Genomic DNA, 27,938 nt, shown 5'->3' with positions numbered 1-27,938 from the left:
GGGGGGGGGGGGGGGGGGGGGGGAGAGACAGAGGTCGAGACAGGGGAGGAAATAAGCAACTGGTTTTCTCCCCAAACCTTACTCACCCTGCTATCCTGCTATCGACTTGATCCGACTTTAATTCTACCACTCTGTTAAATTACGGTAAAACTAGATTAGAAAGCCTCTTCAAATATTGATCAAAGCAACCTTAAAATCAAATTAAAGACTTTAATGAGGGCTGTTTTATAGTAGTAACCATTTCACAGGCTTCCCTAACTATATTTAGTGATGGTCCCCATGCTATTATTGCCAACATGTAATTTGTAGAATATTATTCTATCAACTACCAAAGATCAAAATTATTTTTTTCCCCAGCAAACAAAGAAAGAAGATATGCTGAAATGGCAGCATATACATTTCAGAGGTTGAAAATTCCTACAATTTTAAAGGCAAGGAAACTAGGCACCAGAGATTGAATGACTTGCACTAAGTATAATCAGCAAAATTGCGGCAGCAGCAGAATCTACCCTCTCTCTGAACAGTCTAGCGCTCCCTTCCTATCATTCTGAAAGTAATTTTATGTAGCAATTTTTAAAACTAATGTGTATTGCTATAATAATAATAATAATAAATAATAATGTTTTATTAAAGAAAAAGATTTCAGAACCTCTATCATCACTACACATACACTCCTGACCACTGCGGTGATAGGCTAAGTACCAAAAGTTAAGTATAGCTCTAACAATATTCCTTGTGAGCTATATGCAGGTGCTGCCTAGGGCGAATAAAATTGCTTTCAAGCACCATGTTAATCAATCAACACTGGGTTAGTCTCTGCAGCCTCTTAGGGCCCAGCCTACTTAAAAATGAAACCAGATTTCTCAGACAGTATAAAACGTTGAAGGGGAGGAGGGCTTTCCAAGTGGAATCAGGCAGCGTTTCTGTTCTGGCTAAGGGGAAAGCCTTGCTCTCAACTCACAATGTGGGCTCAGGAACTTTCATGTTTATGCTAGAACTCTCTTCTCATGGTTCTTTAGAACAGGATTCACTAAATACCTCTTGAACGCATTCCCTACTCTCTAAGCCCATTTAGAATCTCTTCCCATCAAATCCATCTTCTCTACCACTGACAGAGTTATCTTTCTAAAGACAAATCTAATTATGTCACTCCCATGCTTAGAACCTTACTCAGTAACATGAAAAATTATTATAAGAAGATTACGTAAAAATAGAATACAAAACGATATATAGATTTTGATTAAAACTAGGCCCAAAAAAGTTCCTATAATAAGGAACAGAAGAACAAAAACATTAGAGTGACAGAGGTATGGATGAACCTTTTTAAAAATTTCTTTAAATGCTTTAGTTATGTTTTATTACTATTATTAAAATATTATTTCAAATCTGATTGGTCTCTCCCCACCACTGAATAAAATCCAGTCCTTGCAATGGGTCCCCTCCATCTCCAGCCCTACCTTTCCCTGCTCCATGCTGTTCCTGTCATACATATCATTTTCAGCATTCTTGGACCAGACCCTGTCCTTTCACAACCATGTCATTGCTATGCCATTATTTCTGCCCCAAAGGACCTCTCCTCTGTGCTCCTTGGCAAAATTTGACCTACTCTCCATAATGACAGAATACATGAAAATATTCTGAATATAAGAAATCCAAACTATAAAGTAGCATACAGTTAAAAGTTAAAGATCTTTTCAGCACCCATCCCTCTTCCATCTCATCCCAAATCCTACTACCTTCTCCACAGGTACAAGATAATTAACTGGTTTGCTGTGACTGACCTTTCTAGCACTGGAGTGTTCCATCCTAAAAGATTATATCCATATCTGGTAACAGCACAATGCATACATGGACGTAACTCTCCTTCTTCTGGAGGGAGTGGAAAAGATCTTGCTCTCTCGCTCTCTTCTTAAACACTTTCTTACTCATTCAGCAGCTGGACTCAGATATAAGAAGCCTTGGCATGGGTGGTATTGGCCAGCTTGGCACTAGGCAAAGGGGAGAAACCCTCTCTTGCTTATCATTTCAGGTTTCTTTTATTCTAGATTTACTAGACTGGTCAAGTTCCAAACCTGGGCTTAAGCTTTGGTAGGGAATAAACAGTTTCTCTGTCAAAGTCTGGCCTAGTATTAGGGCTTGGGCCCAAGCTCCAGTTAATAATTAAAATTTACTTTGCTAGGCAACTTGTCACCTATTGCACGATCTGGGTCTTGTGGCTGAAAAGACACCTTACTAACACCTCACTTTTATCCTAACACTACCTCTACATTTAAGTGAATTCAGATTTAGCTAGATATTCACAAACAAAAGAGAATGGACTTAAGTGATGTTTTAATAACACTACTGGTATTTATAAACAGTGGGTCCCTCCTCATGTCATTTACCATTACCATAATTTGGGTATAAACTATGTTCACTTTTTTGGTGAATTGGGTTAAATTCATAATAATGAAAGAAATGCCCCAGGGCATGATAGTCTAATTTAGTAGACAAATCTAACTCTAAATCTCTTCTTTTCTGAATTCAATATAAAGGAAATCTCAAGAGAAAACTGCAGGAAAGGCCCTAATAATCATGACTACTCTTGTCAGTCTTTCTGTTTGTTGCTTAATCAGTATTAAGAAAGGCTTCAGGGCCGGCCCGGTGGCGCACTGCTACAGTGCGCCACTTGGGAGCGTGGCAGCGCTCCCGCCGAGGGTTCGGATCCCACATACAGACTGGTTCCCGCTCACTGGCTGAGCGAGGTGTGGGAGCAGCACCGAAGGGTTGCGATCCCGTTGCCGGACACGAAAAAAGACAAAAAAGGAAAAAAAAAAAAAAAAAAGAAAGGCTTCAAAAGACTTGATGAATAATTTTTGTTTTAGTACTTAATGTCATGTTGAAACAATGTTCTACTCTCCAAGAAAACTAATTTCGTGATCTGGATTTGTTTTTTCTTTTATTTCTTTGTCTAACAGAAGCAGATTGGTAGCGGTTTTAAGCTCTAGAGCCAAAACTTCCAAGTAGTTGGTAGTAATACATGAAATGACTGGTTAAAACCATAACTTTGGTAAATAATCTCATCTTTTATATGCTATAAAATATAATCACCTTGAAAGTAAATATAGAACGTTGCTGGTGACAATCTGATGAGGCATATACTCCATTAAACTGTATTTGTTGCCATGGAGATCAGAAGTCCAACATGACTTAAAAGTATTATAATATCATGGTAACATCTTCAAGTACAGCTATGCTCTGAACAGAAATGGTTATAGAACATCTCCTACTGCCTGTTGAATAATATCAATTAATGAAATACACCATTGGTTGAATCTATGGTATCCTCATTTTTATTCCTGTTTTCTTTCATTATTATGAATTTAACCCAATTTATTAAAAGTGTACACAGTACACAGTTTATATTCAAATCTCAAAATCACTGTAACTCCAAACATTATTCTAAACAATGTTAATTTATATAGTTGTTAGTTCAGTAAAGTAATAAAGTGAGTAATACAGTCTTGTGTTCTGTCTTTCCAAGTATTATCTCCTTGATAAATCTAGACATTTGCATATTCCTTTTACTAACTATACTGTATTTCTCTATTAATAGACAGTGTGCCATGCCTTACCCCCCACTTTTGGCACTAACCCTAGTGATGCTCCCACTGACATTGTTTGTAACATTATACCGCCCCCACCCCTACCCCAAACCCCTGACACATACAAGGGCTCTTCAAAAAGTTCATGGAAAAATATAATTAAAAGATAATACAAATCTCTCCATGAACTTTCCGAAGTACCCTTGCATACCAGGTAATTTCGTTGGGATAAAATCTCAAAGGTAGAATTATTAGATCAAATAATAACAATAGCTTTATTATTCTAAAACTAGATTTTTTATGTTTTGTTTTCTAAGTTTCTTAGCTCAATGAATAAAACTTGTGAAATGAAGAAAAGCACAATGAAAACAAATTATCTATAATTTATAAACTAATAGATGACCACTATAAACACTTTGGATATATCTTCTTGTCTTTTTCCTCCTTATAGAATTAAAAAGGCACCAAACTAAATATATTGTTTGCATCTTTTTCCCTTCACTTACTATTATATCATGAAGATTTTTTTTTAAATCTGGAAATACCCTTTTGATATGGCCTTTATGAAATTACTCTTCTGATATGTATTCACCATAATTTATATAACGATCTCCTACTAAACATTTAGGTCTCTTGTAACTCCTTCATAAAAAACAAACAAACAAAAAAAAACAATGCCATGACAAATATTTCTGCATTTATCTATGATAAATTCCTAAAAAGTCAAATTGCTGAGCAAAGATTATTACCATTTCTAACGTTTTTTTGATACACATTAACAAATTTTGCTCTTGAGAGATTTATATATCAGTTTTATAAATTCAACATTATCTTTTATAAAAATAATACCATGAAATGTGATAAAACCAATCTGCAAAACTAAAAGCAATGTACACCTATATCTTATATCTACATTATAAGATTTCGTAATTTTTATGAGCTTAATTGATATAACAGTAAGTTAACCATTTTAATTTGCATATATTCATTACAATGTTACAATTTACTCTAGTTTTGTTTTATTGAAGAGACTGTGGTTATTAAGCTTATATATTCAAATCGATTCTCTATATTCTAGACATTAAAGGTATTTTCAATTATTTTGCCATTTTTCTAACATTATTTTTTCTTGCTACTAGTTTTACATTCATATTCTATAAAAGTATTTTTACTAGTGTTTCTATATTCAGCCAATCTGCCACATCTTTAGTGATAGTTGCCAATTCTTAAGTAGTTAGGAATTTATCTCCAGCTGTAGGTGGAATAAATATGCTAATTTTTTTACACACATTTTACATCTTATAAACTACATGGAATTTTAGTATAGTTTACAATGTAAGTAACAGCAAAAAATTTTAATTATAGGCAAGAAAATTCTCCCTACTGACAATAAAGAGTAAGGCCTTTATTGTGAAATAATTTCTGGTTTATCACACAGTAAGTTGTCATAATAGCGTGAACCTCTTCACGCAATTTTTAATGCTTCTGGTACTTTTAAAAAAACACATGTGTTTTTTCCTTCTAGAATACCTGCATTTGTAGAAAAGTTAATTTTTTTCAAATACAATTAAGAAAATACAATTAGCTACCCAGATTCAACTACATTTTTGGGGTATATTTTCTTTCTTTTGTTTATGTGTTTTTTATTTCTACTATGTTATGGTCTGCTTTTTTTCTTAGCAATGTAATGAAATTTTTTAAACCTACCATAAAAATGATTTTTTTTTTAAAAGATGACCAGTAACAGGATCTTAAACCTTGACTTGGTGTTGTCAGCACCATGGTATGCTTTTTTTCTTAGCAATGTAATGAAATTTTTTAAACCTACCATAAAAATGATTTTTTTTTAAAAGATGACCAGTAACAGGATCTTAAACCTTGACTTGGTGTTGTCAGCACCATGGTCTCCCAAGTGAGCTAATATAGGGATCCGAACCAATGGCCTTGGTGTTATCAGCACCACAGTCTCCCAAGAGAGCCAAGGGCCAGCTCTAAAAATGATTTTAAATGACTACATAATAGTTCATCTTTTCTACGTGTCATAATTTGCTCGGCTATTCAGACACGTAAATTTTTTTCAGTTTGTCATTATTTTTTTTGTCTTTTTCCATGTCCGGCAACGGATCGCAACCCTCAGTGTCGCCCCCGTACTGGACTGGGACCGGCAACGGGATCGCAACCCTCGGTGTTGCTCCCGCGCCTCGCTCAGCCAGTGAGTGGGAACCGGTCTGTATGTGGGATCCGAACCCTCAGCGGGAGCACCGCCGCGCTTCCCAAGCGGCGCACTATCCAGTGCGCCACCGGGCCGGCCCTCAGTTTGTCATTATTACCATTAATTCCGTGATGGCCTTTTCACCATTTTTTATAACATCTTTAAGAGAGTTTGCTAAAAGTAAGATTGCTAGATTAAAAGGAATGAAAAATTTTAAAGTTCTTGATAATTCTCACTTTCTAGAAAGGCTGTAATTTATGTCACAGCAGTTAGTGTTCATCCATTCAACATACTGAGGGAATCAGGCATTGTCTTTGGAATATGACAGATAGTGGGTAACAAAATAGACAATGGTCTATGTCACACAGGGAAGCCAGACATTACAAAAATTAAATACGTAACCTTTTAGACATGCAACTTTCTTGAGTGGATGTTTACTTGAAAAATATACTCTTATATAGCCCTAAATGCCAAGTGATTCTTTTATATTATATTGCTTTACTCTGTAATTTTTGCTCATTCTTTATTTCAAAAAATTTGTCATAATCTGATAGAAAAATGTCAAGGTACATAATTATATATTTCTATTTCTTTTTGTACAATTGCCAAACTGAACAGACCATCAGTTCTTTGCTGTACTTTTACTATTTTCATCCTTCTGTTACAAATGTGTTTCAGTCTTTTGAAATAAAATGTACTTTATCTGATACTTCAATAATAACTTCTTTTTCTATATTCCAACAGACAGAGGAGACTTTAGACCAACAGTTCTCCAACTTTCTTCTCCCTCTAAATATCTGAGGAATATGGTAAATTTGAGAAGATGAGAAATACAGATAAGTGGTTGAATAAAATCAGTGAAGAAAATCAGGAATGTCACCAGCTATTAGTTGTGTAAACTTAACCTCCATTTCTTCATCTATAAAATGAGTAAAAATAATGATGACAACCTAGTGTTGTTGCACAGATCAAATGTGACTTAATACATTTAAAAGACTTAAAATGATGCCCGATATATAAAAAGCCCTAAATATATTATAATGATAATTAAAATAGCAGCTAACACTGGAATCTGTTAACAATGATTCACTACTGCAGTGATTCTTAAGTAAAAACTTAGAGAGACAGGGGGACGGGCCCACGTATGAATGAACAATGCCCCCAAGATGAATTTTCTACACCACCCTGTGAGACGCCCCTAATTGCTTTTGATCACCTTCTAGCTTTTAGTGTATTTATGCCCTTTACAAGTTAAAAAACTTTATTAGTAGCAGCAGTTTAAAAAAGTTAAAGTAACAAAAATATGCATTTTTATAGAAAATTAAAATAATATAGAAAAGTATGTAGAAGGTGAAATCTTACCTCACAGAGTCAAATAATTATAAACTCTTTGTTATACATAGTTCCAGATTTATCTAAATCTATATTTACAATTAACGTAAATACTTTATAAAGACTCTTTTGATTCTTGTTTGCTCATTCAGCAGTGAGCAAATTGTGTGTATTGTGTGTGTGTGTAATAGAAACTAATTTAATATTTGGAGTACTATTGCATTTATTCTATTTGATTTAACCAATCCACAATTTCTGGACTAGAAATATTCCAGAACACTGGTGATAGAAGGTTAGAATGATATGTCAGCTGTTGATTTAGGATATGGGATGGGACAAGGGATATACTTTTCATGCATGGAAGTTTCCTTCTTTTCTTATTTTATTAAAAACTTCAACCAGAAATGAATATTGAATTTTGTCAAATACTGAATTTTGTAGAAGTGTTACATTTACAACTATTGATATAACCATAGTGTTATTCTCTCAGCATTATTAATAAGTGAATTTTGTTAACGGGTTTCCAAACATCGAATCATCACTCACATTCTTGAAATGTGCTTCACTTACTTATAGAACACAGTATTCTTTTCTCCTAGATACTATTTGCTAATATTTTATTTAAGATATATGCATAAATTATATGAATACTGGTCTAGGGCTGTATGAATTATCTTTTTCAGGTTTTCTATCAGGTTCTTTGTTAGTGTTATGCTTTCTTTCCACAAAGTTATTAAGGAAACATTCTTTTTTTGTACTACTCTGGAACGGTTTATATAATGTAGGATTATCTGTTTTGTGATGGTTTGAAGCAACTGTGAGATCATTTGCAATTGTTTCTTTTTTTTTTTTTGGAGGTAGCCCTGTGATAAATGTCTTTATTTTTATTTATTTATTTATTTATTATTAATTTTTTTCCTTTTTGTCTTTTTTTGTGAACGGTAACGGGATCGCAACCCTCAGTGTTGCGCCCGTACCGCGACCGGCAACGGAATCGCAACCCTCGGTGTCGCACCCGCACCGTGCTCAACCAGTGAGCGGACTGGTCTCTATGGGATCCGAACCCTCGGCGGGAGCGCCACCGCGCTCTCAAGTGCGGCACTCTACTGAGTGCGCCACCGGGCCGGCCCAAATGTCTTTATTTTTTCCAAAGTTACTGATCTATTTAGTTTTTCTACCTCTTCTAAGGCCAGTTATGGTAATTTGTATTTTATGTTTAAATGCTTATTTAACTCAGGGTTTTATAAAACATTTTAAATAGCTTAATAGCCACTAAAGAAACTGAAATGGTAGTCAAAAACCATCCAACCTCACTTCAGCGCACCAGGGTAAAAGTCTTACAAATGACTTTTATCAACCTTTCAAGGAACAAATAATTCCTATATTATACAAACTATTTCAGACACTAAAATCATTTTTTTGAGGTTAAGACAATCATCACAACAAAACAGGACAAAGGCAATATACGAATAGAAGATGACTGACCAATCTCATTTGTGAATATAGACAAAATAAAATATTAGTACAGGGAATCAATGGTGTCTGAAAAATATCATGACTAAGTAGTGTTAGTCCCACTAACGCAAGGATAGTTGAACATTAAAAACTAAATGTAATTTATAAATGTACTTCACCACATTTACAGATTAAAGGTTACAACCATATAATCATCTCAAAAGAAGCAGAAAAAGCACTTAATAAAATTCATTCTTGATTTAGAAACAAACAACTAGGCATAGAAGGGAACATCTTTAACCTGATCTTTAACCAAAACCCTAGAGCTAACATCATATATAATAGTAAAACTTAAGAATTCTCATTAAAGGGCCGGCCCGGTGGCACACTGCTGCAGTGCGCCGCTTGGGAAGCGCGGCGGCGCTCCCGCCGAGGGTTCGGATCCCACATACAGACCGGCCGCTCACTGGCTGAGCGAGGTGCAGGAGTGACACCGAGGGTTGCGATCCCGTGGCCGGTCCCGGTCCGGTACGGGCGCGACACTGAGGGTTGCGATCCGTTGCCGGTCACGAAAAAAGACAAAAAGGAAAAAAAAAAAAGAATTCTCATTAAAGACAAAAATAATAGTCACCTCTATTATTTGCCACTGTATTAATGAATAGGTCCTAGTGATTAATATATGACAAGAAAAAGCTACATTTTATGAATTCCAATTTTCAGTATCCTTTTTAAATTTTAATATTCCTGAAAATGGGGTATGTCTTATAATCTCTGTGAGCAGCACGTTTTCTTTGTGGTATATAATACAATGTGTTTGGGAAAGACTTTGAATGTACTGGTCTCCCAGGTAGGATGCTATTGAGGAATTTTAAGTAGGGGAATGACATGATGTGGTTTATTTTTTAAAGGGATCATTCTGATTGTAGATATTAGATCAAACAAACACAAGACAACAAGTGGAGAAGATCTTTGGGGAGTTTTTGCAGTAATCTGGGTGGCCTGGATTAGAGCAGTGATGATAGAAATGATGAGAAGTAAGGCCATGAGACAATCGTATAGTCCAAGAAATTCAACTGGGTGGGCCGAGCCCGTGGCGCACTCGGGAGAGTGCGGCACTGGGAGCACAGCAGTGCTCCTGCCCTGGGTTCAGATCCTATATAGGAATGGCCGGGGTGCTCACTGGCTGAGCGTGGTGCGGCCAGTCTCAAAAAAGACAAAAAAAAAAAAAAAGAAAGAAAGAAATTCAACTGGGTAAAGTATGGAGTGAGATTACTATAGGGTAAATGAACAGAAACTAATGAAATGAACAAGGTGAGCCCATATAACTAGCAGTCCTGATGCCCATCTGGGAAATCCAAATCCATTTCTGGGCAGCAGGGAATTCTGGAATCTCCCTATTGTTGGCATCTGATTTATTAGATTCATCCAGGAATATTGGGCTAGAAGAATTTCAGAATCCATGCCAAATTTGCCCTCCCCTTCATAGTTTCCTCTCCCTGAAGCCTCTTCTCCATGAAAATAAGCACTACAGTTTACACTTCTTTAAGAAAAGATACTGGGCAGATGACTGGGACCAGCTGCCAATTGTACTGTACTCAAATTTGAGTTACAGGAAGGTTTTACTGTAGTTGGAAATGAGATATGTTTTAAAGGTAGAGCTGGCAAGAACCTGTTAATTCATTCAATAAATTACAGTACTTACTGTGCATCCAATATGCACTATGTAGTATTCTCAATAGTGATGATATAACAGTAACCAAAATGAATAAAATTCCTGCCCCTAAGATGCTTATGTTCCCAGGGCAACTTAATGATGGACTGAAAGTGAAATGTATTTACTGAACATTTATTATGTGCCACAGTCTTAATGCTTCATATGAATCTCTACCAAAAAGAAACAAATTTAGGTCTGGCTCCATTTTATAGATGGGGAAAATAACACTTAGAGAGGTTAACTCTTCCCAAGGTTACATGATTAAGTGGTGGAAGCAATATTCAAACAAATCTCAGGTCCACTATAACAGGGGCTTAATTTTTCCTCTTTAGCCCGTCATGAAACAATTATTCAAGGACATAGATTGTTCCCTGCCATATGGAACCCTTTTTTATTTTTCTTCTTAATTTCTCCTTTTGTTATTCTTTACTTCTCTCTACTTTTCACCTTTTTTTTTTAGATTTCCCTTCTCCCCTCTTCAGCATGAAGGCTCAGACAACATCTGATTTTACTAGGTGGTGGTAATCAGAGGGAAAAAAATAAAACAGAAGATTGATTAAAGAAGAGAGGGCCCAAAGGATATGTGTTATAAATTCCAAATTTGTGACTCTACCTCCTAAGGATTACATCTGTGTAACAATAAGTCTACCCCAATGAGACAGAAATTTAGCCACACTGGAAACATTCAAGTAGTGACAGAGTAGTTATCCGCTGCAGATATTACCACGAATTACTGTGCCAGGTAAGATATTGGAATAGTCACTTCTAAGATGCCTTCCACCTTTAAGGTCTATTAGTCTATAAAATTAGGAAAAACTAAAAAATGATCTTTATTACAAATGATACAAAGTATATAATAAACAATTTTTAGACTGAGTTAAAAAAATTAGCAGACTATCATCTACCTTCTATACTTATGTTAAATAGGCATCTTAAACTGCACTGATCTGAATTACAAGCCTATCTATGATTTGAAAAGACTGGAAATTCAGAATTAAAAATTGAAACTAATCTTAGAAATTCAGACATCTATTTTAGAACAGAGTTAGGAATCCTCAGATTACATACCTACTTAAAGTATTATAATTATGGCATGATAAAAATCTGGAGGCAAATTACATATAAATTAAATAATATGGGCCGGCCCGGTGGCACACTGGATAGTGCGCCGCTTGGGAAGCGCGGCGGCGCTCCCGCCCGAGGGTTCAGGTCCCACATACAGACCGGTTCCCGCTCACTGGCTGAGCGAGGCGCGGGAGCAACACCGAGGGTTGCGGTCCTGTTGCCGGTCCCGGTCCGGTGCGGGGGCGACACTGAGGGTTGCGATCCGTTGCCGGACACGGAAAAAGACAAAAAAAAAAAAAAAAAAAAAATGGACATAGGTCATTATAACAAAGTGATGACTGTATAAAAGGGAAAGTAAAATCCAGTTGTAGTGGGGGGCAGGTAGGAGACTTTAATAAATATTTCTTCAATAGTTAATTCAATAACTTGCTGATTTTATATTTAATTGTATCTCTGAAGAAACTTTTAGTTTTATTAACTCTAAAAAACTTCCTATGGGTTGATTTGAACAACATTTAGAAAAATTTACACAAGATCTTGAACTTTTGGGTTGAACTGATTTTGAAATATGGCTGTTTGTTCTTGTTTCTATAGAAAAACTTACTTTTGCCCTCGTATTTGATCATTTCTCATTTGCTTGTATCCAGTAAAGAGATAAGGTTGTCAAACTGAAAAAGACTTCATGAAAGATTTATGTTGCCATGGGCACCAAAGACTTCAAACAGGTTTAGATAACAATTTTAGCTGTGATAAGAGAAAAACTTATCTAATATATTCCATCTTTAAAGATTAAATTACTTTTGGAAATCTTCAGAAATCTGGAAAGCAATAAAATACTCTAAGGGCCTGACTCTATTACTAGAAAGTTAGATTGGAATACTAATTTTTATATGCCCTTACATACTATAATTCAAAGAATTCTGAAGCCCTCTTTGGAAAAACCATTTCTTGATATTTTGACTACAGGTAGTATATTTCTCCTTTTGCTAATACAAACACCTAAAGGTCAAAAGAAAAGAAACTGGAGTTTCACCATTAACATGACAATAATTAAAGTAACAGCTTATATCAGATGCAGGCAGAGATCTGGTGAATTCTTGTCTGCAATAATATGATTCATAAATCCATTAAACAAAATTCTCCTAAATCTGTCTTGTTTTTTGGAAACTCACTGCTGTGGATAGAATTTAGTTTATAAAAATGGGAGCAGTTATGTAAATTACATAATGATATACCACATCAATTATATTAAAAAGAGAAAAAAGATATATCTGACTTAAAACTCAGATGATCCTCTACCTCTAGTCAATTTCCAGGATCATTCGTAAAATATCTTCTTAAAGAAATTCTATTTTTTAAAAAATCTTGATGAGATTACTTAGAATAACCATTTCTGACTGGTGAGAAGTCTGACTCAAGACTCTAGCACTGTGTTGATGAAGTATCTGAAAAGACTCATTCACAATCTAAGGAAAAGTAGACTACAAATAATATGTAAACCAAATAATATAATATTTTTATTATCAATTTGTAATCTGCCCATATCAACATGTATGGTATTTGCAGTTGTGACATTTAGTAAAATGAAGTGGGTTACTTTTTTGTTATTTACAAATAATAGAAATGCAGTCCATAGTTTGTGCCCAATATCAAAATTAAGCAAATGTAGCATTTATCAAGAAACCAAACAGATTGTTTACACTCAATCCTGCCCAACTGGTCATTTAAGTAAATACACATGAGAATAAGCACAATATTCATAATGTTAACTAAAATTAATGGAAATCTCATTTAAGTTTGCCTTCATCAGATATTACCAAACTCATGTTTTATCCTCAAGCCTAAACTTTATGGATGCCATCTTATGTGTTTTACTAGCTACCCAATTAAACAAACAAGAAAAGTTACAATTAGAATATATCCTTGGGGCCGGCCCAGTGGCACACTGCTACAGTGCGCCGCTTGGGAGCGCGGCGGCGCTCCCGCCGAGGGTTCGGATAACACGTACAGACCGGCTGCTCACTGGCTGAGCGAGGTGCGGGCGCGACACTGAGGGTTGCAATCCTTTGCCGGTCACGAAAAAAGACAAAAAGGAAAAAAAAAAAAAAAGAATATATCCTTGGAGTTCCCAGTAAATGAAGCAAATCTCAAGTAATGAGCAATAATTAAACCTGACAATTATAAATTATTTTTCTTCCAAAAAACTGTTTTAAAGAAATGTGCTTAATATGTTTCCAACACTCATTTCAAGGAAGCTCCATCACAGAAAAGGGCACAAAACAGAAAAGAGGTACAGAATGCAGACTCCTTTCTTTTCTTCCCTACTCTTCCACTACTTTGTTGCTTTGCCTCTTTTGGCATATGGATAATCTCAGAGTCCTTTCTGCTTTGTTTTTCTTGTCTCATTTTAGATAGAAAGGATATGTATGGCTTTTTTTTTTTAATAACAATCAACATAGAATACACCAAGCCACATTGAATATTATGTGTGAACTTTAATAATAGACTAAATAAACATTTTCCTCAGTTTTCTGGTCCAGATGAAAACACTTTTTTTCTGATTACAACAATAATGTAAGTAACAAACTATTCAATCTGGAAAAGCGAAAGGAAGAAAGTAAAACTTTCTTGAAATTCTATCAGCCATTTAAAATCCCTACTTAGAAAAATATATTTATTCCCTAAAGAGCTACTCCTATTCAAAACTATTTTATTATCAATATCAAGAAGTTTGCATAAAACATTCAAGTACTTATAAACTTGGGGCTAAGCATTTTCAAAGACTTGACTAAGTTTAATGTTCTTTTTTCCTAACTATATCAAATGCCTTCTGGGAAATAGTAGTCTAGTATAGTGGCTTTCAAACTTTTTTGAACATAACCTACAGGAAAAAATCATTTAGTATTAAATGACAAGATTGACATAAAACATATACAACTGAAACAGAAGTTTCATGAAACAATAATTGCCCTTAATTCATGTGATACTCTCTAATATTTTCTCTATTTTATTTCATGAAGAAAAAAAAAAAAAAAAGCTGTATTGTGATTTCCTTACTCACTTATGCCTTAGAACCTGCAATTTAAAAATCACTAACCTACAGGAAAAACCCTAAATTCAGTAGTCCAACTTTTCTAGTTCTCTAAGTGACTATAATCAGGTCACTTAACATTTTTGCTTCTCAGTTTTTCCACTTATTGGTGGTAGAGTTGAGCAGACAATAAGAAAATGCACCTCAAACAAAAATAAAACACCATATAACCATGAGCAAACATTAGATTTTTCACTTTGTGAAACACTCAAATAAAAAATCAGATCCAAAATGCCCCAATAATTTATGATGCTACCATCAATACAGAATAAGATGCCTTGATAACACTGGCCCTATGCAAATGAGTTTGAGTCAATGGCTCCCTCCAAGATTTTGACCTTATTTAATGGTTGCTGAGAAACCAATACATCCTTCACTAAGGACAGCTGAAGCCCACCAAGTGATTTCAAGTTACCCAGCAAAATTAAAATAAACCTCAGAGCAGCAGCACTATCAGATTTTTTACAATAAGTTAGATTAAAGCTTTGAAATAGCTCTTGCACCTTTTCCATATGCTTACGCAGGGGCCTACTGGGCTATTTCACATCATGTACTATTCACAGTAGGACATCCCCATTGGGATACTCCTAAAGTAAATCTCTGTAGAGACTTATTTTCTAGAAATTTTTACTATGGCATAAGAAATTATTTTGAATTGGTTTAGGGCAGGAGTGACCAGCCAGAAGCCAGCTGTAACAGCTGCAATACTCCAAAACTCTCCAAATGTCATATACAACCTTGTAATTCAGATTGAAGAAAAAACAAAACAAAGCTAACTATGATGAAAAGTTACATTACTTTATATCTCACTTAATACTGTACACCATTTAGCATAACAGAACTAAAATATAAACTTTAGTGCCTGCTGGTTTCAAGTTATCTACCACTATGATAAAACCATTAAGGTAACCATTAAAATGAAATTTGGGATATCAGATATTTAAAAAAGTGGAACACATGAATGAACATATGAGAACGTGTGTGTGTATGTGTGTGTGTGTGTGTGAGAGAGAGAGAGAGAGAGAGTGTGTATGTGTGTGTGTGTGTGTACTGTGATGATTAATTTTAGGTGTCATCTTTACTGGATTAATGGATACCCGGATAGCTGGTAAAGCATTATTTCTGGGTATGTTTCCAGAAGAGAATGGCATTTGAATCAGTAAGAAAGATCTATCCTTACCCAATGTGGATGGGCACCATCCAATGAGATGATGCCCAGATAGAACAAAACGGCAGAGGAAAGGCAAATTCTCTTTCTCTTGTGGAGCCGGGACACTCTTCTTCTCCTGTCCTTGGACATCAGAACTCCAGTTTCTCTGGCCTATGGACTCCGGGACTAGTACCAGTAGCCTACCAGGTTCTCAGCCTTTGGACCTGAACTGACCCATGCTTCTGGCTTCCCTGCTTCTCTTGCTTGAAGATGGTACTTTTCAGCCTCCATAATCATATAAGCCAATTTCCCTAATAAATCCCCTCTATCCATCTTTCTATCTGTCTGTTTATCCTATTGTTTTTATTTCTCTGATGATCAGTGACTAATACATATATTTAACAAAAATTAATAGCTAATCACCCAGTCATATAACTACTATTCTACTTTCAATTAATTTTCTTAGAACACACATCAAAAGCTGAGGTCTTTAACACTTAGACTAACTTAACTGTAAACCATTCCTATGGTCTGATATAACTACATAAAAGTTTTCAACAAAAAGCACACAACACAGCAAACAATGAATGCATCAGAAAATTAAAAACACAAAAGCACCCCCCAAAATAAGCAACTATGAACCAGAAATTAAAGTATTTATATGTGACCAGTAATGGACTGGTCGGTTAAATGTAGTGTAAAAGTGAAATATGAAGAGCTGCAAGTTCAGAACAACTGGTATGCTTAGAAAAACATCAGCATTGCCACTTTATCTGCAATTAAATAATAATTTACACAGAAGAGACCTTAAGATGTTTTTGGATAAAGTGATGGATGTATATAAACTATAATGGCAATGTTCCAACCTTAAGATTAAAGAAAAAAGTTTTTTAAAACTAAGTGACATAAAAACATCAGAACAGGGTCGAGCCCATGGCGCACTCGGGAGAGTGTAGCGCTGGGAGCACAGCAGCGCTCCCGCCGCGGGTTCAGATCCTATATAGGGATGGCCGGTGCGCTCACTGGCCGAGCATGGTGCAGCCAGTCTCAAAAAGGACAAAAAAAAAAAAAAAAAAAAAAAACCATCAGAACAAATAGGAAAAGGGTCATCAAATAATTTTCACTGGGTAGAACAAAAATATTGGGTAGAGAAAGAGAGTTATAAAAGAGATCAACAGATCAATATCATTAGTTGAATGGTGAGAACTGAGTTCTTTTAGGTAGAAAGAGAAAGGTAGCTGAAAAGATTTAAAATGCAGTATGAATAGAAAAGAAAAAAAAATTGTGCACCATTTCACTGCAGCAAATCATAGCAGAGATGAGAGGGTAGTAAAAAAAAAAGAAAAGGGCATGTGTCTGTAGATACGAAGAACATCGGATACTACCAGAAATAACCTATAGAGAATACTGTTTCTATCAAAAGTGAGCTAGTTCATTCATTCAACAAATAAGCAGTACTGTATACACAGACTGTGTATTTTGCTAGGTAGTTTGCTCAGCACTGGGAGGAATACAAACACGTGTTAAGCCACAGTCTTTGCCCTCAAGAGCTTATAATCAAATAGAGAACATATTACCAAAACTAAGAAGAACCCTATGGGTAGTTCAAAGTAACTGATGTAGGATTTTAAATGTAAACATTCTCACTTCCAGCTAGTGTGACTAGGAAGGGCTTTATTGATGAGGTAGCATGTGCAGAGTTCATAAAGATGAATAAAATTTCAAACAATGAAGAGAAAGGGAGGAGGGAATTCAGGCAGGCAGAGCAACCTCTGCTTGGCTGGTAAATTAGTTTAAGGAATTAGATAGGGAAAGAAAACAAGATTGGAACCAGACTATAGCATCAGTCTTCACTTGGATTCATAAATACTACCATACTTGACAGTGTGTTTCAAATCTTTAACTTATCACAGAATTCTTCTTAGTTAAAAAAAATTAACTGATTGAAATTTATTTCAAAAGCTCCAGAAGAAAATCATTCCTAAATGTAAAAAGTTTTATTAAAAAAAAAATTAGCTCTACTGAAAAAATCCAGATAGACATTTAGTTGCAGGATCAACTGGTCAGGTTGCTCTCAAAATGGTCACAACACAAGCATCGGCAGTGAAAACCCTGTTCTGCCTTTGCCAATTTAACTCTATCTGGGAGCACTACCTTTTCAGATAAAAGAGTTTAGATACTGTTGCCAAATCAAACCTGGGCTTCTACACAAAAGGTATCAAATATGACTTTAGTGCTTCATGTCTTTTTATTTGACTGGGTTCATTAGCTCTACTGAAAAAATCCAGATAGACATTTAGTTGCAGGATCAACTGCTCAGGTTGCTCTCAAAATGGTCACAACACAAGCATCGGCAGTGAAAACCCTGTTCTGCCTTTGCCAATTTAACTCTATCTGGGAGCACTACCTTTTCAGATAAAAGCGTTTAGATACTGTTGCCAAATCAAACCTGGGCTTCTACACAAAAGGTATCAAATATGACTTTAGTGCTTCATGTCTTTTTATTTGACTGGGTTCATAAAAACCAACAAACTCAATTTAATCAGGGTAACAGGATTCAAACTTTTCCTTATTATGAATAATTTAAACATACTTTTCCCCCAATTTTTTTTTTATTGTGGTAAGACACACATAACATAAAATTTATCATCTTAACCATTTTTAAGTGTGCAGTTCAGAGGCATTAAACGTATTCTTAATGTTGTGCAACCATGACTACCATCCATCTCCAAACACTTTCTATCTTGTAAAACTGAAATTCTGTACCCATTAAACAATAACCCTCAACACCTCCACCCACAACCCTAGCAACCACCATTGTACTTTCTGTCTCTATGATTTTGCCTACTCTAAGTACCTCATATAAGTGGAATCATACAGTATTTGTCTTTTTTGTGATTGGCTTATTTAATTTAGCATAATGTCCTCAAGGTTTATCCATGTTGTACATATGTCAGAATTTTCTTCCTTTTTAAGGATTAATATTCCATTGTATGTGTGTACCACATTTTGCTTATCTATGCATCCACCAATAAACATTTGGGTTGCTTCTACGTTTTGGCTATTATGAATAATGCTTTTACAAACATGGGTGTACAAATATCTCTCTGACATTCTGTTTTGAATATTTTTAGGTATATACCCAAAAGTGGAATTGCTGGATCATACAGTAATTCTATTTTTAATTTTTTGAGAAAACTTTTTCCACAGCGGCTGTACCATTTTACATTCACACCAATAGTTCATGAGGTTGAACATATCTTTATTTTATGTCTTCATAAGTATTTCCCACTTAGTTCCTCTTTATGGTAACAGGTAAAAATTCTTGGTATGCCTTAACCTAATACTCTTATTTTATATAAGCAGGTAACTGGGGGTTGGGAGGAGGAAGATAACCAACTTATCCCATATTATTTCAACTTGTGCTTCTGTTTATTCATTTGTATAGGATGATTAATTTTATATGCCAATTTGGTTGGGTCACAGTGCCCAGATGTTTGATCAAACATTATTCTGGATATTTCTGTGAAGGCATTTTAAAATGAGATTAACATTTAAATTGGTGGACTTTAGGTAAAAATAGATTACTCATCTTAATGTGCGTAGGTCTCATCTAATCAGTTGAAGGTCTTAATAGAACAAAGACTGACCTCCCTGAGCAAGAAGGAATTCTGCAAGCATACTGTCTTTGGATTCACACTATACCTCTTTCCTGGGTCCAGTATGCAGCCTATCCTGCAGATTTTGGATTTACCAAGCCTCCACCATTGCATGAGCCAATTCCTTATAATAAATAAATTGCTTGCTCACTCTCACTATATATGAATACAGACATACTGTTGGTTCTGTTTCTCTAGAGAACCGTGAATAATACAGATGGTAATCCCAGAACCAGGACTGTCTGTCAACTGTTAGACAAACTATTTTCACTTCCCAAGGAGAGAAGCGAAGTAAAAAAAGGGGAAGAAAGTAGTCAAGGGAAACAGCAGAACTAAGTCAACTCACATACCTTTGTTTTTATTTATCTCTACTTAACAGCAAACTGATTATATGTGTTCAAGCAACAACTTACGTATACATAGTGTTCTAAAACTAAAAAGTTTAGTTTGGACCCATAAATTACCTCATAGAAATAAATATTGCCTGTATTTCCTTCCTGGTCTATTTTTCTTAAAACACCCAAGTAAATGCACTTATTACCACCTTCAGCCCAAAAAAGGGTTCCAGAATTAATACATCTTTATTCCCCACCAAGGATGGACAGACTTCAGTTTCCTGATCTGCTACTATGTAGTAATTAATAGTGGCAACATGCATTTTTATTTATTATAGGACTAACAATTGTAAAAGCTCAACTACACATATCAAACAAAGAACTTCATAAACGCTACTGTCTCAAACCAGGATTTTTATTATTAATAAAGCTAATTTTATTAAACAAAAACTTCAATAAAATTCTGGGGTATTATTTAAATGGTGTTTTTAGGATGTCTGTGCCAATTATCCACCTTAGTATGAAGTTTCTTGTGGTATGTCAGTACCTCAAACAACTAGTCCAATTCACAGTATTAGAAATCTATGTAGATCAGTTAAGGTCAGCATTGCCATATTCTATCTAAACCTTACTAAAGAGGAACAAAGAATATAATAAACTATTGATTTTATTTATTCCAATAGGATAAATATTTTATCTGGAAATGATAAATATTTGAGAAGGGGTTAAAAAATTCTGTTATACAGCTTCTGAACAATGTTCTTCAGAGTAAATATCATAATACTACATGTGTTAGTATCATATGTAGCTATAGCTGAAAAACTATATAACATCAAAACTCCAAAATTTAATTTTCAGTCGGCAGCAAGGTACTCACATTAAAAAAAAAAAAAAGTAAGTCTTTCCTTCAGAAACTGAAGAATTTGAGAGGTGGGCACCTGAATCAGTAAGATCTCAGTGAGAGGCAGAGACTCCCATTTTAATGAAATGATGGATCAGTGGGTGTCTGTGTGCTTGAGACACACAGAGGGTTAGATGCTTAGAGCACTGAGAAGTCATGCACAGGAAATCTTCTGCCGATGGGGAAATTCAAGGAGGTAGTAGGAAACATTACATTACCATTTGGAAAATATTTGAGATAAACAGACTATTAAAGAGATAACAGTAGCATATCAAGAGAGAAAGAGGAGTAGGAGTGGTTTGCCTAACTAAAGGAATACTTTATTACTGATATTGTTCAGAACCACCAGCATATGGTGATAATAAAAAGCAACAACTTTTAGTAGGTTTATTATTATTTTTAAATTGCCTACAGACAATGAACCCCTTGTTGCCTATACTTAGGGTACACTGATCCCCCCTGCTCCCTACCTTTTAGTACATAACTAACAGAGACTTCTGAAATAATCTGTTCTACATTATCCCTATGTCAAACAGAAAGTGTTCAAGCTACATCAACAGAAAGAGCTTTACCAAAAGACAGAGAAAAGAAATTAGACCTCTTAATTATTTACACTACTGTAGCTAACTATAAGTGATTCAAGTACATTATATATTATTAACATAAAAATCTAAATACTGGTTTAACCTCAGTCTGTACTTACCTAATAAATATACATATTTTAAAAATGAAAAAAAAATTAACAAGAAAAAGAAAATGTAGAGCTATCTTAGCATAATTGACTCTATGGGGAAAAATGCCTATAGCCAGTTTTATTCTTTTAGAGATTATAAAAAAGGTCGGCAGCTCAAAAGTTTTTCCCTAAACTGACTCCACCCCTGAAGGCTGAAATTTATTTTCAGCTTCATAAAAAGCCAAAGGACTTGTTTTATTTCTGTTCTGCACTTGTAAATCCATCATTGTAAGTAAAATATTTTAACTCTATTAAAGATAAAAGTTTGCAGAAGAAAAATAGTTCAACCAAATTTCTGCTGTATTATTGGTCCTAGTCTAAATACTTTTTTGGTATGAGAACTGAAGATAAAATAACTACCACCAAATGTACTTCAAGGCGGTTTCTTGAAGCTAGAAAGCAGCAGAATCTGTACCATTAGAACAGTTCATTCAAAGGCCAGAAATTGGAAGCATTAAATACAGAGCAGCTTGGAAAGCATCTGCGTGAGGGCCTAGATCAGCTCAACCTCAAAATCTGCAGGGTTTTTCCTATGCACACATATGATTAGAGATAAAACCATCACTTCCAGCATTGTATTTATAATAATTAGGAATGAAAGTGCTGTTATAAACCTGACTGTAGTTACTACCTTTACAGAAAAAAAAGAACTACAAAAGTACAATGTAATTACATGATGAGAAAGAGTAATTTGAGGTTTAAGTTATTTTAAATCGATGACAATTTAATGAATAATAATATGCTAGATGGGTGAATAAAAGCATAAACTATTTTGCCACATAAAAATAAAAACGTCAATTTCTAAAGTTTCTAAATTCTTAAAAATTTAATGCACCTAAACAGACTTATTGGCCAGCCAACTGCTATTAATATAGTGGGGTTTAAAAAATAAACAGATGGAATTAACATTTTTCTTTCCTGATATCTAAGTTAGTATGAATTAGGCTCCAAAAGTTTTATTTTCAAGTTATTCATAAATATATCAATTTCCAGAGTTTTCCTGGCTTCTAATAATAAATATAAAATAAGCCCATGCTTTACTTACAGACTTAAAAGGAAACAAAAGCTTAGGTATACAAATGTGTCTTCTTTCGCCTCACAATAAACACCAGTTAGTGTATGTCAGAAAAGCAGGATGCATTATGTAAAAAGGTTAAAACTAGGTCATGTTTTAAAACTGTAGCATTCTCATTCCTTCTGTAAGGTTTGCAGGCCTACATATAACACTCATATCTACAAACAACTAGAAAAGCATCCAACTATACACACATCTTTCTAGTTTAAACCCAACTATAGATCAACTTACCAAATCCCTGTGCAACACCCAGTTAGCATGCAGGTAGTGAATCCCATCCAGGATCTGATATAATAGTGACTTCACCATTCCCCGAGGTAACTGAACTGGCTTCTTGTTTGCTTTAGAAGCTCTGTGAAACTTGATTATATGCTGAAAGAAAGAAAAAATATCACAAGAAGCTTAAAAAAGAGGGAAAGATAATTTGATGTATAATATTTTTCTATCAGAAAAAGAAATATTCAGTGATTCCCCAAAATACTGAAAATATAATTTCAGACTATTGAATAACATAAATAACTTTAAAATTCCCTACTTTGGGCCGGCCCGGTGGCGCACTGCTACAGTGCACCGCTTGGGAGTGTGGCGGCGGCGCTCCCACCGAGGGTTCGGATCCCACATATAGACCGGTTCCCGCTCACTGGCTGAGCGAGGTGCGGGTGCGACGCTGAGGGTTGCGATCCCGTTGCCGGTCTCGGTCCGGTACGGGCGTGACACTGAGGGTTGCGATCCGTTGCCGGACACGAAAAAAGACAAAAAGGAAAAAATAAAAAAATAATAAAAAATAAAATAAAATTCCCTACTTTAAAAGGAAGCTAAAATTCTATATATGACAGTGTCTCAGGAAATACATGACTGCAACAGGGAAGTAGGAAACCTTGTGCTTTTATTTTTGAAGTATAATTAAAACTTGATTGCTTCCAGAGTGCACGTTTCCCTCAGTATCTGTGGGGGACTTGTCCCAGGACCTTCCTCTTATGCCAAAATCCGAGGATGCCCAAGTCCCTGATATAAAATAGTGTAGTATTTGCATATAACCCATGCACATCCTCCCATATACTTTAAATCATCTCTAGATTACTTACAATACCTAATACAATGTAAATGCTATGTAAATAGCTGTTACACTGTTTTGTTTAGGGAATAAAGACAATAAAGTCTGTACATGTTTAGTACAGTTGCGATTTTTTTCTGAATATTTTCCATCTGCAGTTGGGTGAATCCATCACTATGGAGGGGTGACTGTACACTTGACCCTGTTTATCTGTTAGGAATTTTCAAGAACAAAATCTTTTTTATTCTGTACTGATAAAATGAAAACAAAACAAAAAGAACAAAGTTCAAGAGATACATCTGGCTGGCTGACAGATGTGGTACCTTTTTATGACATAGATTATAAAGAAAGCAAGTGGGGAGATACTTCAATAAAATGCACATAAGCACAAAGAAATAACACCATATAAATGACCAGTTCACACTGGAAATATTTAGAAATAAGAAAGATTCAGATAAAGAAAAGAAAAAAAAAACTGCCTTGTACCATCCATCAAAGCTTTCTACATACAGTATTTTTGGACATCCAGTAAAGAAAGTATAACTTTATAAATACAAAAGTTACTTTATAAATAAATGTACCTCAAAAGTTTTTTTTTTTTTTTTAAGTTTCAGACTCTCTTGGTAGGCTTTTTCATTTTAATTAAAGCACTCAAATTACAGGAAAATGTATAAGTCAGCTGCAGTCAACTATACCTTGCACACAATTGTACATATACCTGGCACTTAATACTGTACAAAGCAGACTCTAGATCAATATTTGTGAATATTAAGCATATTCTTGAAATTAGTAAACACAATGAAAACAGGAGTGAGATATTTAACATTATAGGACAACACTTTCACTTTCTACTTTCTTATGATATACAGAATACAACATGGATAAGGAATAACTAGTGATTAATGAGTACAAGAGTTTTACTTTCCAAGGAAAACCTATATAGCAAAGAATACCTAGTGGGAAGGTAAAGTGTATCAGTCAGTACGTATGTAGTATGATTAAGGTGTACTATTTATTAGCAGCATTACGCTAATTTAATTTTCTCGTTTTTTTCCCCAAGGTGTTTAGTAGCAGGCAAACAAAACAGAACTACAACTTAATAATATAGAATGTTTTGTCACCTGTCCTAAGATATGATGTGACAATCAAGTTTGTTTTCCTCACGAATAAGATTCACTGGCTCTCTAAGCTTAACAAAAATAGGTTAGAATAGAGCAATTTTTTAAAAAAAATTTAAGGGGCTGGCCAGTTAGCTCAGTTGGTTAGAGTGCGGTTTTACAACACCAAAGTCAAAGGTTTGAATCCCTGTCCAGCAATCAATCAATCAATATATGAAACCCTGACAGAGTAAAAAAGAAAAGAACAAATATGTAGGGGAGTTAAAATAATTAATTGATTCCATATACATTTCTTCAGTTAACACTTTCATTAGGGTATTACAAGTGACTCTTTCATTAATATTTTCAAACTACAAAAAAATACAGTGGGAGGAATTTCTTACCTTCATATTCCTGGGCTATATCACAAATACGTGGTACATATAACATGAAATCTCACCAACATCTAAGTGACTTTTTAAAAATAACTCTTTTTACTGCAACTGCTTTGTTACTCTCTGCTGCCTTATCCCAGCCAATTCACTTCACCATTCCAATTAAAATAAGAAAATAAAATGAATAAAGGAGTGGGTTTTAGTAAAGTAAATTATCATTTGTTTTTTATGAAAATGAACATTAAAAATACTTATTTGGCTTAAATGAGTATTAAGACGAACTATTTATACACATTTTGCAACATTATATGCAATACAATTTGCTAAAGTATAATCACTGTACCTACACATAAAATTAAGTATTACACACCAACCTGCTGGAAATCATATTGAATGCAATACCATCTCCTATGCTCTGCTATGATTTATTACAAGTCTTCTTTATAAATCAGCCTGGAAAACTTCTTAAGTTTCGATTATATGATCTGATTTCACATTAGGGTTCAGAATAGTGAGTGTTCAATTCAATATTGTCATTCTTACTTAACAAATTTTTATTAATAGAATCCCAATTTGATTTGATTAGATTTCTTTTAAAATAAAAGAACAGAAACTGACACCCAAAGAAAGAAAGGAAAGTTTACAACCAGCATGAATCTTGAACAATGGTTTCATAAAACAGAGAGAAAATTTCATGTGTCTATTTTCTGTTTTAAAACAATTCTTTCTAGATAACATCTTTAAAAAGTTTAATTAAATTTGCATTTAGTCATGAAAAATAGTTATCTATAAATGGAGTGAAAATATTTCTTATAAATCTGAAAGCATATGAAACCCAGACTGTTTCAATTTCTGAAATGTTACAGTTAAAATTACGTAAATGAGGATAAATCTGAAAATTAGCAAAATAGTTTGAAACTTTCTTACTATTTTCAGAGTTGAATTTACTTTTTCCAAAAATTTTTTTTTTTTCTGACCGGTAAGGGGATCGTAACCCTCGGCACGGTGTCGTCTGCATCACGCTCAGCCAGTGAGCGCACTGGCCATCTCTATATAGGATCCGAACCCGCGGCCTCGGCGCTGCCAGCGCCACACTCTCCCAAATGAGCCACGGGGCCGGCCCTGAGTTGAATTTACTTTTTAAAAATAGTTTCGCTGGTATTTGTTATAGTTTTATTTCAAGATTTTGAATTTGCATTTAGAAAATACAGCTGAGTGAAAATAGAAATTGTTTTGAAGATTTTTGAAAAATGAGCCATGATCTTATGATCACTTGCATATCAGTACATATGTTTTTTATTTATTTCAATAAAAGCATGGCCATGTTAATTTAGTAAATAAGAACTAATGTAGGGACCCCATGGGCGCCTGAACAAAGGACACACCCTGGCAATATGGCGCCCTTCCTGGTTCTTCTCTGCAGTAAACAAGCTCGCTGGCGCCAACACCCAAGCCCACCTGCGCCAAACCTCAGCCAGTCACAGGTCAAGGCTCACCTCCTGCCCAGCCCCGTCCAATCAGTTACCGCCCCGTCCACTCTCTCTCCTGCCCCGGAGCACAGCACCCTATAAATGTATGTGCAGTCCTTGAATAAAGCGGAACTTCTTTTTTTTTTTTTAAAGATGACCGGTAAGGGGATCTCAACACTTGGCTTGGTGTTGTCAGCACCACGTTCAGCCAGCGAGCAAACCGGCCATCCCTATATAGGATCCGAACCCGTGGCCTTGGTGTTATCAGCACCGCACTCTACCAAGTGAGCCACGGGCCGGCCTATAAAGCGGAACTTCTCTGGCGAACTGTTAGCCCGGGTCTCGCGTGCTTCCTTTGTCCGTGCGTCCCCTTCATTTGGTGCCGAAACCCGGGAAGGAGTTCACCCTGCGACAGGGGACTCCTTCCTCGGACCTCCTCCGCAACCCCCCGGGATTGACGGTCCGCCCCCGTCCGTTTTCTCCGGCTCTGGCTTCCTTCACCCACCACCAGCTCATCCGTTAGGTAAGCCCTTTTTCCTTTTGTCAGGCTTGTAGATTATTTAAACCTTCACCCTAATCACATTCCCCCGGCCCCGGCATTGACACGTTCCCGGCCCCACAGGCTGAACCTCCCATTCCTCCCTCTCTCTTTCTCTCACTCCTTTTAACCTTCCTCCTTCCTGAGTTCATCCTTGAACCCATCTAACCTTCCTCCTACCAGCATCCTTGAACCCATCTAACGTTCCTCCTACCAGGTCCAGGACCCCCGCTGTCCAGTAAACCCTAGCACGCTAGGTCTCTCCGGCTTCCAGCACAGTTGCCTCCAGGAAGTGAGGGTCTAGGTGACGACCTACACCCCTTTCCCTCCTGGGTTCATACCCATCTCCTGGGAAAGGCACGACTCATTGGGGACGCCCTCTGAGTTCTGTCCTTCTCATCCGTCTGGAGGGCTCATTCTATCCTCCTTTTAAACCTTCTCTCTCTCTCTCTCTCTCTCTCTCTCTCTAATCCTCTTCAGAGTGGGAGCTTCCGCCTCCTCCCTCCGGGGTGATTCACCCTTATAATGTCTCTTAAACAACCTTACCACCCTGTCCCTCAAGCCTGACATCAAACCCAAACTCCTCACTAAATTTTGCACACAAGATTGGCCTTATTATCCCCTAGATAACCAAAATAAGTGGCCCCCTGAGGGCACACTCGATCCCAACATTCTCCGGGACCTTGTTAATTACTGCCAGTGCCTGAGAAAGTGGAAAGAGATTCCACATGTGGAGGCTTTCCACCTACTTGCCCAAAATCCCTCTCTCTGTCTCACCTGTTCTCCCTCCCAGGTTCTCCTTGCATCCAAACCCCCTTCATCCTCACTGCCTCCACTACCCTCTACTTCTGATAATTTTGACCCTGCAGACGAACACCCTCTGCACATGTCTCCTTCTCCTGTAACTTCCTCTGCTCCCCAACCCCCACAGTTAACTCCGCTCCATCCGCCTCCTGCACCTGGCCAGCTGGCCGGTAAACAGCCCTGGTCTCCAGGGCAGCCGCTGCGGGGTGAGGGGCCCCCTAGTCAGCCTGTTCTTCCTCCTGCCTCTTCCTCCCCTGTTTCTGCCAGCCCCGATT

The 27,938-nt window shown here is 36.0% G+C and overlaps 1 protein-coding gene across 1 annotated transcript in view; it reads right to left on the bottom strand.

Moving 5' to 3' along the window:
* CDK8 (cyclin-dependent kinase 8) overlaps positions 1-22,673 on the bottom strand; it is a 44,090-nt gene extending 21,417 nt beyond the window's left edge. Inside the window, exon 1 of the mRNA XM_008580895.1 lies at positions 22,538-22,673. Within this exon, the coding sequence (XP_008579117.1) occupies positions 22,538-22,615 (78 nt within the window). The 5' untranslated portion in view covers positions 22,616-22,673. The remainder of the gene's footprint in view (positions 1-22,537) is intronic.
* Between the last annotated feature and the right edge of the window lie 5,265 nt (positions 22,674-27,938).

Source organism: Galeopterus variegatus, unplaced genomic scaffold (assembly GCF_000696425.1).
Source record: "Galeopterus variegatus unplaced genomic scaffold, G_variegatus-3.0.2 Scaffold2195, whole genome shotgun sequence".
NCBI lineage: Eukaryota > Metazoa > Chordata > Mammalia > Dermoptera > Cynocephalidae > Galeopterus > Galeopterus variegatus.
The sequence above is the reverse complement of the archived record's forward strand: the minus strand, read 5'-3'. Positions and strand labels throughout refer to the sequence as shown.